The following is an 11,560-nucleotide window of genomic DNA, read 5'->3' on the forward strand; positions in this document are numbered from 1 at the left end:
ACTACAAGTGTTGGATCTGCTTTGTGCCACATAAACCAACCCCTAATTTTGGGGATGGGAATGCCAAGGTGAGGCATAGTGAAGGTGGGAAACAGAGAGAGGCGCTGGGCCCTGGGTACCCCCAGCTACCACCAGTCTGTGCACTCCTACCCACGACAGGCAGCGTTAACTGATCACAGTGCTCAGAAGATTGCTGGGGGGAGGAAAGCGAGCGAGGGACCCCAGAAGGAAGAGCTGGCGCGGCAGCATGGCCCAGAACTCCAAGAACAGCACGAGACTGTAATGAACAATTAAACAGCAGCCAGCATTCCCCCAGCCCAGACAGCTCCTCTTCCAGAGGCAGCCTGGCCCTCGTGGTCTCCAAAGCCCTCAGCGGAGATGATCAGAGAAGGTGGGACTAGGGAGGGATATGCACTCCTTTCCCAACTCTGCAGGGAGCGCAACTTCTGCAGGGCAAGGTGACACTCCGGGCCAGACTGCCCTCAAGGTGGGCAGCTAACTTCATCCAGGAACAGCCCTGGAGCAACTGCTTTGAACCCCAGCGACGCTGCTTCTGGGGGTGAAGAAAATTCAACTGCTGCTCCAACCATGATAGTGATTCAAGATGCCAGGCCACATGGCGGTAACACCTCAGTCCATGCCCCCCTCCCTTGGTACAGCAGCTCCAGGAGGGAGAGCGGACACTAACGGCCTTCCACAAAACCAAACTACCCACATCAAATGGCAAGAAAGTTTTCTTGACGGTCACTCCACCCAAGGGAAAGGAGCTGCTAGCCACCCCTCAGGAATGCCACACTAGCCACTGGGGTGACTTCTCTAGGAAATGCAGCATGGCACAGGGATGCTGCCTGCAGTGGCCTCGAGCATCCACCCCAAGGTCTGGCAGAGGCTCTTCCTGCCCAGTGGAAACAACCTGGAGTTAGGCGCCCATAGAAACGGAACACAGCCTCACCCGAGACATAGCACCACCCAGCAATCTCTGCTCCTGCCCAGCTTCCAGACACATGCCCCTCCACAGATCTGTCCCAGAGACTTTGCACCCTGCACCTGCCGCCTCCAATTCCTCCCCTCCCCAAACAAAAACAAGGAAGACAAGACTAAACATTGCAAGATCCGAACTGAAACAAGGGATTAAAGCCCAGCCACAGGGTAAGGGCCCCTCCCGGGCAAACACTCAGTGACTTCAAGCTGCTTCCTGCCAGGGAATCTGCCCTTGCCTGCACTTTGGTGACAATTATCGAGCTTGGCACACCAATAAAGGGCCCCCATGAACCCTAGGGAGGGACCCGCCCACCCAAGCAAGAGCAAAGACCCAGGTGACAGAACGCACTGGCACTACCAGAGGCTGACACATGGTGACCTTTACCATGAGAACGGCTAGAAGAGGAGACTCGTGGCCCCTGAGCACCAGGGGGCTGCTGCGGGCCCACTGCTGGAGGGGGAGACGCAGCCAGCTCAGGAGCCGAAGGGCTACACGGGGCCGCAAGCCCCTTAACACAGGCCAGGCCTCTTCCGTGTGCCAGGCGCCTCCTGACCCAAACGTATGTCGCACTCCCAGCTGCCCCCAAACACCCCCTATTCCCCCAGCCCCCATCCTGACATACACCCCCCACGTCCTAGTTACCCCCAGGCTCCTACCCCAACCCCCAGACACCCCCTATTCCCCCAGCCCCCATCCTGACATACACCCCCCGAGTCCTAGTTACCCCCAGGCTCCTACCCCAACCCTCAGACACCCCCTATTCCCCCTGCCCCCATCCTGACATATACCCCCCCGAGTCCTAGTTACCCCCAGGCTCCTACCCCAACCCCCAGACACCCCCTATTCCCCCAGCCCCCAGCCCCCATCCTGACATACACCCCCCCAGTCCTAGTTACCCCCAGGCTCCTACCCCAACCCCCAGACACCCCCTATTCCCCCAGCCCCCATCCCCCATCCTGACATACACCCCCCCAGTCCTAGTTACCCCCAGGCTCCTACCCCAACCCTCAGACACCCCCTATTCCCCCAGCCCCCATCCTGACATACACCCCCCAAGTCCTAGTTACCCCCAGGCTCCTACCCCAACCCCCAGACACCCCCTATTCCCCCAGCCCCCATCCTGACATATACCCCCCCGAGTCCTAGTTACCCCCAGGCTCCTACCCCAACCCCCAGACACCCCCTATTCCCCCAGCCCCCATCCCCCATCCTGACATACACCCCCCCAGTCCTAGTTACCCCCAGGCTCCTACCCCAACCCCCAGACACCCCCTATTCCCCCAGCCCCCATCCCCCATCCTGACATACACCCCCCCAGTCCTAGTTACCCCCAGGCTCCTACCCCAACCCTCAGACACCCCCTATTCCCCCTGCCCCCATCCCGACATACACCCCCCACCCTAGACACACCCAGGCTCCTACCCCAACACCCCCCCATTCCCCGTGCCCCACCCCCTACCTACAGCCACCCCCCCGCCCCACGTTCCCCCAGGCTCGTGCCCGGCCGCCCCCTCAGCCCGCCCCACTCACGGCTGTAGAGCGCCAGGCCGGCGCTGTCGGGCCCCGTGCGCGCCTCGAGCCGCAGCGCCTGCTGCTCCTGGTGCCGCTGGATCTCGCCGTTGGCGTCCCCGATGGTGAGGAGCCGCACGCCGGGGAACACGGACACCGCCGCGGCCATCTTGGCTCCGCCGCCGCCTCCCCGCGCCCGGCCCCGCCCCCAGCGCCCCAGCGGGCCCCGCCCCCCGCTCGGCCCCGCCCCCGCGCCCCCTGCGGGCCCCGCCCCCTCTCGGCCCCGCCCCCGCGCCCTCTACGGGCCCCGCCCCCAGCGCCCCCAGCGGGCCCCGCCCCCCTCTCGGCCCCGCCCCCGCGCCCTCTACGGGCCCCGCCCCCAGCGCCCCCAGCGGGCCCCGCCCCCCGCTGGGCCCCGCCCCCGGCACCCCCTGCGAGTCCTGCCCCCCGCTCCCCGCTGGGCCCCGCCCCCGGCGCCCTCTACGGGCCCCGCCCCCCGCTCGGCCCCGCCCCCCGCGCCCTCCACGGGCCCCGCCCCCCGCTCCCCGCTCGGCCCCGCCCCCCCTGCGGGCCCCGCCCCCCGCTCGGCCCCGCCCCCCGCGCCCTCTACGGGCCCCGCTCCCCGCTCGGCCCCGCCCCCGCGCCCCCTGCGGGCCCCGCCCCCTCTCGGCCCCGCCCCCGCGCCCCCTGCGGGCCCCGCCCCCCGCTCGGCCCCGCCCCCGGCGCCCTCTACGGGCCCCGCCCCCCGCTCGGCCCCGCCCCCAGGGCCCCTACCAGCCCCGCCCCCCGCTCGGCCCCGCGCCCCCTACCGGCCCCGCCCCCGCGCCCCCTACCGGCGGTGGGCACCAGGCACCTACTCGCTGCCACTCCCGGCCTGGACACATGGGGCAGGACACCCCCTCCGCACCCCCCCGCGGATGATGTCAGCAGAGCTCCAGGGGCCGGGCAGGGGGCCGAGCCGGGGGCAGCACTGGGGAGCCCAGGCCACCAGCAGCAGGAGAGTCAAAGGTGCAGACATCCGGCCATGGTCATTAGGCTCCAGAGTCAACAGCCATAAGCATGATGAGCCTGCCCAGGTATCCAAAGCTAGTGTCAGGAGAACAGGGATCGGCTGTTCTCCGTGGCCCCCGGAGGGGAGGGCCAGAAGGAATCGGCTTAATCTGCAGCACGGGAGATCGAGGTTCGAGGCCAGGAAAACCCTTCTAATGCCCAGGGGAGTGAAACTCTGGAGCAGGCTGCCAAGGGAGGCTGGGGAATCCCCCTCATTGGTGGGGTTTTAAGGACGGGTTGGACAAACCCCTGTCGGGGCTGGTCTATGTTTACTTGGTCCTGCCCCAGCGCCGGGGGCTGGACTAGGCGACCTCTCGAGGTCCCTGCCAGCCCCCCCGTTTCTATGTGTCTGTGAACACGCCAGTTCACTGCTCTCAGAGGTAGGGTTCAGGCTGCCTGCAGACTCAGGTACATAGCATTGCTGCGGCTCACACTGTGGAGGGCGAGAGAGATTTGATTTTAAAGAACTAAAGCTTGGGCTCTGGAGCACGACTCTTCGCTGCCCTTGCCACGCTGTGTAGTGCGGCAGACAGTGTAAAACCCAGTTCCTTCTGTCCCCAATGCATCCTCTCATCCTCCTGGAGTGAAAAGAGGATCACCATTTGTTGTTAGCAGTATAGGGCTTGTGACGCCCAGCCAAACAGCTCTGATTCCATCCAGGAGAGGACAGTAGTGACAAGACAAATTCTCCGGCTCATCAACAAGGAGACAGAGAATTCTCCAGAACAGTTCACACCACTCCCAACAACAAATTTACATCTTTATTGAATCAGAAAATGACCTTACAGTTTCCAGTGGCAGCTGGAGCCACTGTAATACTCCGGGCTTAATATCTTCAAAGAGCCTGGGAAGCAATCCTCAAGGGGGGGAATTATCATCCCTTTTACAGATAGGGAAACTGAGTCACAGAGAGGAGAAGAGACTTTCCTAAGGTCACATCGCAAGCTGGGGATAGAACCCAGGAGTCCTGGCTCTCTGCTCTAATTGCTAGACCACACTCACTTCCTACAGAAACAAAAAGCAAACGTATAAACATTCTGAACGGCCCCCTCGGTGAAAGTCACAGGCAAAAGAAGAGGGAGTTAGCGTTGGGGGCAGTTAGGTGGGAAAGCAGTTCCTTTGGGGCTTCCACGCTCATTCTCTCTTGGTGATTCCAGATGAAATGTGTTTGGTGTGCAAATCCAACTGTCCATCCCCAGACACAGCCGCATATCCATCCATCCATCCCCACTCCCACGCACCCATCTATCCGTCCCCATATGTCCATCCCCAGCCACACCCGTCCATCCCCAGCCATCCATCCACAGACACACTCCTCTATCTATCCATCCATCCCTATCTGCATCCTCTGTCCATCTCAGGTTTAGAGCAGCTGCTCATCACCACAATCCAGGAGCACCTTCAGTGTACAATAGCCTGCCAAAAGCCTTCATAGCAGTGGGCTTTATGGAGTCTTTGGCTCTCCCCCCATCTCGGGTCATCCTGGGGAAGCACTGCTTGGAGGAAGGGGATTGTGGAGGGGTAGAAAGGGGTGGCTGGCTGGTGTGAATGTCATTCTGGCTACAATGGAAGAATCCACTGCCAGCCACACAAATCCTGCTCCCACCACATGCAACTCTAGCTGGGCTCTTCCTGCTTCCAGCATCAGCCCCAGGGATCAATGCAGCTGCCAAGGCTGAGCAGGTGATGCTGCTCACGATGCGGGAGGTAGACTAGATTCTGGGTGTCCTTTCATGGTGCCCATGTCACGTGGCCCTGGAGGCACACAGCGGGCCACAAGGCTTAACTGAAGCTCATTCTCCTCCCAATGAAGAAGACGTATAATCACACCCCAGTAACAGCCCCTCTGGCAGATGCTTCGTTCTGGGGGAGACACTGAGCCCAAGGAAGAACTAAGGGCAGGGCCGGGCCTGGGGCCAGGGTCACTAGCTGGAGCATCTGGGGCCGGCCTCAACCCGGGCCATCATTGCAAGGACTTGAATGTGCTGAAGCTGTTGGTTCCCAGAGAGGAAGCTGAGCTGAGTCTTTTTCTGGAGCCTGGGGAGATGTAGGCATCTTGGCTGCCTGTGGCTTCCAGGTCCATTTTCTTGCCAAATGGAAGGTGGGGGGAAAGACAGGAAGAGAGGGTAAAGTAAGGATCTATGGAGGGGCTCAGCTTGGGGGTGGGGTGGGGGAGTAACCATTAACCCTTTGCAAACTGCACCCTCTGGGTGAGATGGCTGCATCATGCCATTGCAATGCAAGCTCAGCCCCTGATTAGGGGGCTGCCCCGGGAAATACTCGCCCAGGACCCAGCAGCCGAGCCCAGCTTGAGAACAGCCCATGTCCCCCATGGCAGCTCACACCCTCTCTGCAAAGCCCTCGGTCGACGACTTACCACCGAGACGGTGAACAGACAGTTATCGAACGACATGTCTGCAAAAGGAGAGAGGAGTGAGGTTACTGGGGCCAGATCTTGCATACCTGCAGCCCTCTCACCCCAAAGGGATCGCTTTGCCGATTGCTGATGTCAACTGCCTCTGGGGTGGAAAATGACAACGATTTCACAGTGCACAGCAATGCCCCCCGACAGGACAGAAACTGCCATGAAATGATGCTTAGGCCTGGAGAGGTTGACTTACTTCATTTGCAAGTTAGTGAACCCAGGAGCCTATGCCGTGACTGAACCAGCAGACCACAAGCCTTTGCAGAGCCATGAGTGGAACCCAGGAGTCCTGGCTCCCGGTCCTTCTGCCTCCATACACACTGCTTTGAAAACGTCACCCACAGCCTCCTCCTGGCAGCTGTCAAGGCTGTGTCGGGGTCACCCTGAGCTCACAAGCACTTGGTATTTGACTCTAACACAGACCTGTTGTGGGAAAGTTCGTTTCTGTCCAGCACGATTCCCGATCCCTGTAAAACAGACCCAGTGAGATCCATAACTAACGAGGACACTTTGCCCTGCTCCAGCCCCAGGAGACATTTTCAAAAGCATCCAAATGACTTAGGACCCCAAGTCTAATTTTCAAAAGGGATATGGGCACTTTGGCACCTAAATCCCATTGAAAGCCAGTGAGAATTATGCTCCTTAGTGATTTTTGAAAGTGGGGAGAGTTTCACCTTAGGCCACGTGAGTCACTGTCCCTAAGTGACATTAGATTTCCTGAGCGTCTCTCACCTTTTCAGCTGTTGTCTTCTGACGTTAACTGGTAAAAAGGAAACAGATGTTATGGTGTCATAAAAGCAATGCTGGGGGTAAGATATTAGATAGATAGATAGATAGATAGATAGATAGATAGATGGGTGTATGACGGGTTGGGTCACAGAAACCCCCTTGGGACAGCCACCTGATGTGCCTAGACTACCTCTGAGCCCGTTTTCCCTGGCAGCTTGGGACTTCAGTACCCTGTCTCGTTGAGCCAGACACACTCGCCTGCTGCAAACACAGACCCAGGTCTGAACCACGTCCCCCACAAGTTGCAGGCTTAACTGAAAACAGTTTAAGAAATGTTCCTGTCTCCAGCACCCAGATACCCAGTGGGATCCAAACCCCAAATAAATCCGTTTTACTCTATATAAAGCTTATACAGGGTAAACTCATACATTGTCCGTCCTCTATAACACTGATAGAGAGGTTTCAGAGTAACAGCCGTGTTAGTCTGTATTCGCAAAAAGAAAAGGAGTACTTGTGGCACCTTAGAGACTAACCAATTTATTTGAGCATGAGCTTTCGTGAGCTACAGCTCACTTCATCGGATGCAACTGATAGAGAGATATGCACAGCTGTTTGCTCCCCCAGGAATTACTTACTTACTCTGGGTCAATTAATAAGCAAAAAGTAATTTTATTAAGTATAAAAAGTAGGAGGTAAGTGGTTCCAAGTAATAACAGACAAAACAAAGTAAATTACAAGCAAAATAAAATAAAACATGCAAGTCTAAGCCTAATACAATAGGAAACTGAATACAGATGAGGAGTACTTGTGGCACCTTAGAGACTAACCAATTTATTTGAGCATAAGCTGTAGCTCACGAAAGCTTATGCTCAAATAAATTGGTTAGTCTCTAAGGTGCCACAAGTACTCCTTTTCTTTTTGCAAATACAGACTAACGGCTGTTACTCTGAATACAGATGAAATCTCGCCCTTGGCGATGTTCCAATAACCTTCTTTCACAGACTGGGCCAAATCCTTTCCCCTGGTACAGTCCTTGTTCCAGCTCAGGTGGTAACTAGGGGATTTCTCATGACTGCAGCCCCCTTTGTTCTGTTCCACCCGCTTTTATAGCTTTGGCACAAGGTGGGACTCTTTTGTCTCTCTGGGTCCCCACCCCTTCTTCTAAATGGAAAAGCACCAGATTTAAGATGGATTCCAGTACCAGCTGACATGGTCACATGTCCTGTGAGACCCCTCAAGCCTTCATTCTTCCAGGCCTGACGCACAGGAAGGCTTGCAAGTAAACAGAGCCATCTACAGTCAGTTGTCCTGGTTAATGGGAGCCATCAAGATTCCAAACCACCATTAACGGCCCATGCTTTGCATAATTACAATAGGACCTCAGAGTTATATTTCATATTGCTAGTTTCAGATACTAAGAATGATACATACATACAAATAGGATGACTACACTCAGTGGATTATAAGCTTTGTAATGATACCTTACAAGAAACCTTTTGCATGAAGCATATTCCAGTTACATTATATTCACACTTATTAGCATATTTTCATAAAATCATATGGAGTGCAACGTCACAGGGTGTATGGGGATCGATAGATAGATGGAGGGGGTGTATGGGGATAGATAGATAGATAGATGGATGGGCGTATGGGGAGAGATAGATAGATAGATAAATTAGATAATGAGAGAGAGAGAGAGAGCTGCTCAGCTCCCACGTCTCCAGTTGAGATCAATGGGAGTTATGGGTTCTCAACAATTCTGTATATCAGGCTAGGGGGGTCTAGTTGGCTAGTGGACCCTTTGGAATATTACTGTCATCAATGACTTGGCCAGGACACACCCAGTGGCAGAGTCAGGATCAGGACCCAGGAGTCCTGAGTCCCAGTCCCCTGCGGTATAACAACACCCTGCCACACCAGCCGAGCTATAGGTGGCCTCTACAGCTCACCACAGGCAGCCCAGGATCCAGTTTCTGCATTCCTCGTACCTCGCCTGACTGCCACGACTGCTACCACTAGGCCCACGGTCAGAAGCAAAGCTCCAGCCACGCTGAGGGACACAGGGAGCAGCCACGGGGAACCTGGGCAATGCAGAGAAAGCAGCTGGCGTTACCCGGCCCTATTCAGATATCAAAGGGACTCCACACAGCCCTCCCCACTCCGAGCACCAGACTGTACCCGCAACTGGGCAGTTTTGAAACAGGGTGAGCACCCCCCAATCTCCATCACAGCCATGGCCTTCCCCATGGTTCTTGCCCCGCCCCCTCCTCCTCCGGGCTGTAGTCTTGTTTCCCAGCCCTGGCAGATTCCCTGCCTCCCTCTGTCCTTGCCCTTACCTTCTGGAGCAGCCACGGAAACTGGAGGAGGGGCCGTCGGAGTTGCTGGGGGAGGGGATGTTGACATATTTTCATTGGAAAAGAAAGGAGGAGACAGTTTGAAAAGTTGTTTTATTCACATCGGTTTGCAGAGTCAAGATCAGGCCCCAGGAATCCTGGGAACCCACACCCTGCTCTGAAGACTAGACCCTACTCCCTCCTCCAGCCAGGACACAGAGGTCCTGACGCCCAGCCCTCCTGTTTGACCCACAAGGCCCCACTCCCACCCAATTCTGGGAAGGAAACCCAGGAGTCCTGTCTCAGCCTCCTGCTCTAGCTAGACCAAAATCTCTCCCAGAAGTCTAACACCCAAGCATTCCTTAGTACCTTTCACCACAGCATCTCCCTGCTCTCACCACCAGGAAGGCACCTGTCACACAAACTCTTCAGCTCAGCCTCCACCAGCCACTTTTAGTTGGACTAGCTGGCTTGGTGCACCAACCTTTCGCCCCTGCAGACTAGGACTGGAAGAGCACTGGAGGGCTGAGAGGCATCAAAGGAGCTGGAGGAGGTTGGGGGCGCCCAGGGCTGGGCTAGCCGGGATCCGTGGCTCAGGACTGAGGGGTGCCGGCGGAGCTCGGGGAGGAAAGAACTGCACTACACTTGCCCACACTCCCATGCTCTCTCCTCAGTTCAGCCAGTTTCCTTCGGATCTAAAAGCCCTTTACCTGCCACCGCGATCTCCACTATATTGCTGAACTCTGACATCTGCCTGGCACTCCCGTTGTAGCTGTGGTACTTGCACCGGTACTGCCCGGCGTCCTTCCTGGTGATGTTCTCCAGGATGAAAGTGACACGGTGCTGGGCCTCCGAGGCAAACAGCGTCTGTACAGGCTGAGCCAGATCTGTCTTCAGCAACCAGAACTCGCTGTCCACATAGGCTTTCGGCGCGATGCACACGAGCCTGGCGGAGTCTCCTCGGGCAGGAGGGTCGGAAGACATGTCCAGGTAAAAAAGTGGGGCGGGAGTTAGGCTGGGACCTGCCAAAGAGCCTGGAAGAGCCAGGGGAAGATGGAGCGAAATGATGATGCAGGGTGCCCATAGACTGGCACAGTACTGGCAGCTTCCTGCACACCACAGGACGGGCTCCTGTCCTGCCCACTGGGGACAACATTGGCTGTGGCAATGCCAGCTTCTGCCCTGCCTGCCCCTGGAGGCACAATATAGTTGGAGTGAGCCTCCAACACACCCTGTCCTGCCCCTGAGGACACAGGGAAGCAGAGCAGCGCGAGTTTCAGGAAATACCCAGGAGTTGATACACAGCTCTCCAAAAGAGGCCTCAGAGGGTACATCTACACTGCAATAAAACCCCTGTGGCGCTAAGTCTCAGAGCCCGGGGTTGGGCTGCAGGGCTAACAATTGCAGTGTAGACATTTGGGCTGGGGCTAGAGCCCTCCAAAGTTTACGCCAGAGATAAATTTGACCCAAAGGCTCAAATGGGTGTAAACGTGATCCTGCTGCATTGACAGCTCCCTCCATTTTCCTGCTGAGATCCCTTCTGGAGATAAAGCCCAGCATCTCACCCCCATGCCCTACAGTTACCAAATCATTATGCAATTTCTATGTTCACTTATTCCCCTCACCTCCCATCTATAACTGGCCTCAGACATACGATACAGCATGAGCTTCTTCAGGTCCCTCGTCCTGGAGGAACACTCAGAGGGAAAGCTTCAAATACAGTTTAAATAGAGGGGAAGAAAACATACCAGCTAAGAGAAAGAGAATCCTCAGGCTCATCTTTCTGCGGAGCATCCTGGATCTTTGGTAAATAGACAGTAGGAGCCCAATATGCATGGAAAGTTCCTAGCTAGAAGTAAATGAAAAGGAGAAGGAAGTTTTGCCCAAGATGGAATTTCACCATCTCGGGAGGAAATTACAGAATGTCCCTGAACATAAAAGGGCTTTTCTTCCTTTTCCTACAGCAAATAGAATTTAAAGCCTCACATAAAAGCCAAAGGACTGAGACCGCCAGTGACCTCAGCCATGGTGTAAGTTACATGCTAGGCTCTGGGCACAATTCTCTTCTCACACCAATTTGATACTGGTGTGATTTCACTGACTTCGACAGTTACTGAGTGTCGGGCCCAGTGATCTCAGCTGTACAAGTGTAAATTCCAAGTAACCTCAGTGGAGTTACTCCAGATTTACAGCAAGTGTAACTAAGATCTAACTCAGGCCCTAAATCTTGTGGCATTTTCCTATGATCTTACAGTACATCGATGGATTGCAGCTTTCAGGCCAAGGCTAAGATCCGTTTATATTTCTCTAAATCTCCAAATACTTTCCAAGTTATATAGAAATCATTTCCCCCATTACTGAAGTGGAACACAGCACTGCTTACACAACACTTTGACAGGAAATGATGAATAACCTCATGACTAGCTGATAGAAAAGACGCCCCAGTTGAAGGTTAGCAGTAGAGACAAGTAGAATGAACAAGCACAGGTAGAAATGCAGTCGCTGAATATCAGAGGTGCAATGATGCACGTG

The 11,560-nt window shown here is 55.8% G+C and overlaps 2 protein-coding genes across 9 annotated transcripts in view; both read right to left on the bottom strand.

The window, feature by feature from the left end:
- CARM1 (coactivator associated arginine methyltransferase 1) overlaps nt 1–2,695 on the bottom strand; it is a 52,531-nt gene extending 49,836 nt beyond the window's left edge. Inside the window, exon 1 of the mRNA XM_037888155.2 lies at nt 2,513–2,695. Coding sequence (XP_037744083.1) covers nt 2,513–2,660 — 148 coding nt within the window. The 5' untranslated portion in view covers nt 2,661–2,695. The remainder of the gene's footprint in view (nt 1–2,512) is intronic.
- Nucleotides 2,696–4,284: 1,589 nt separating this feature from the next.
- On the bottom strand, nt 4,285–11,432 carry C20H19orf38 (chromosome 20 C19orf38 homolog). 8 transcript variants are annotated; one of them, XM_037888106.2, is made up of 8 exons: nt 10,777–11,432; nt 9,739–10,062; nt 9,032–9,076; nt 8,645–8,776; nt 6,699–6,726; nt 6,390–6,433; nt 5,919–5,956; nt 4,285–4,546 (listed from the first exon to the last, which is right to left on the bottom strand). In XM_037888106.2, exons 1-8 carry the CDS (start codon nt 10,862–10,864, stop codon nt 4,529–4,531), a joined length of 717 nt encoding a protein of 238 aa, XP_037744034.1. In that variant the 5' UTR covers nt 10,865–11,432; the 3' UTR covers nt 4,285–4,528. The 8 variants fall into 8 exon arrangements, with proteins under 8 accessions (XP_037744034.1, XP_043388803.1, XP_043388804.1 ...); XM_043532868.1 differs by having other exon boundaries at nt 4,285–5,627; nt 9,739–9,987; nt 10,777–11,428; XM_043532869.1 differs by having other exon boundaries at nt 4,285–5,627; nt 9,739–9,984; nt 10,777–11,427.
- Between the last annotated feature and the right edge of the window lie 128 nt (nt 11,433–11,560).

This window comes from Chelonia mydas, chromosome 20, assembly GCF_015237465.2.
Source record: "Chelonia mydas isolate rCheMyd1 chromosome 20, rCheMyd1.pri.v2, whole genome shotgun sequence".
NCBI lineage: Eukaryota > Metazoa > Chordata > Testudines > Cheloniidae > Chelonia > Chelonia mydas.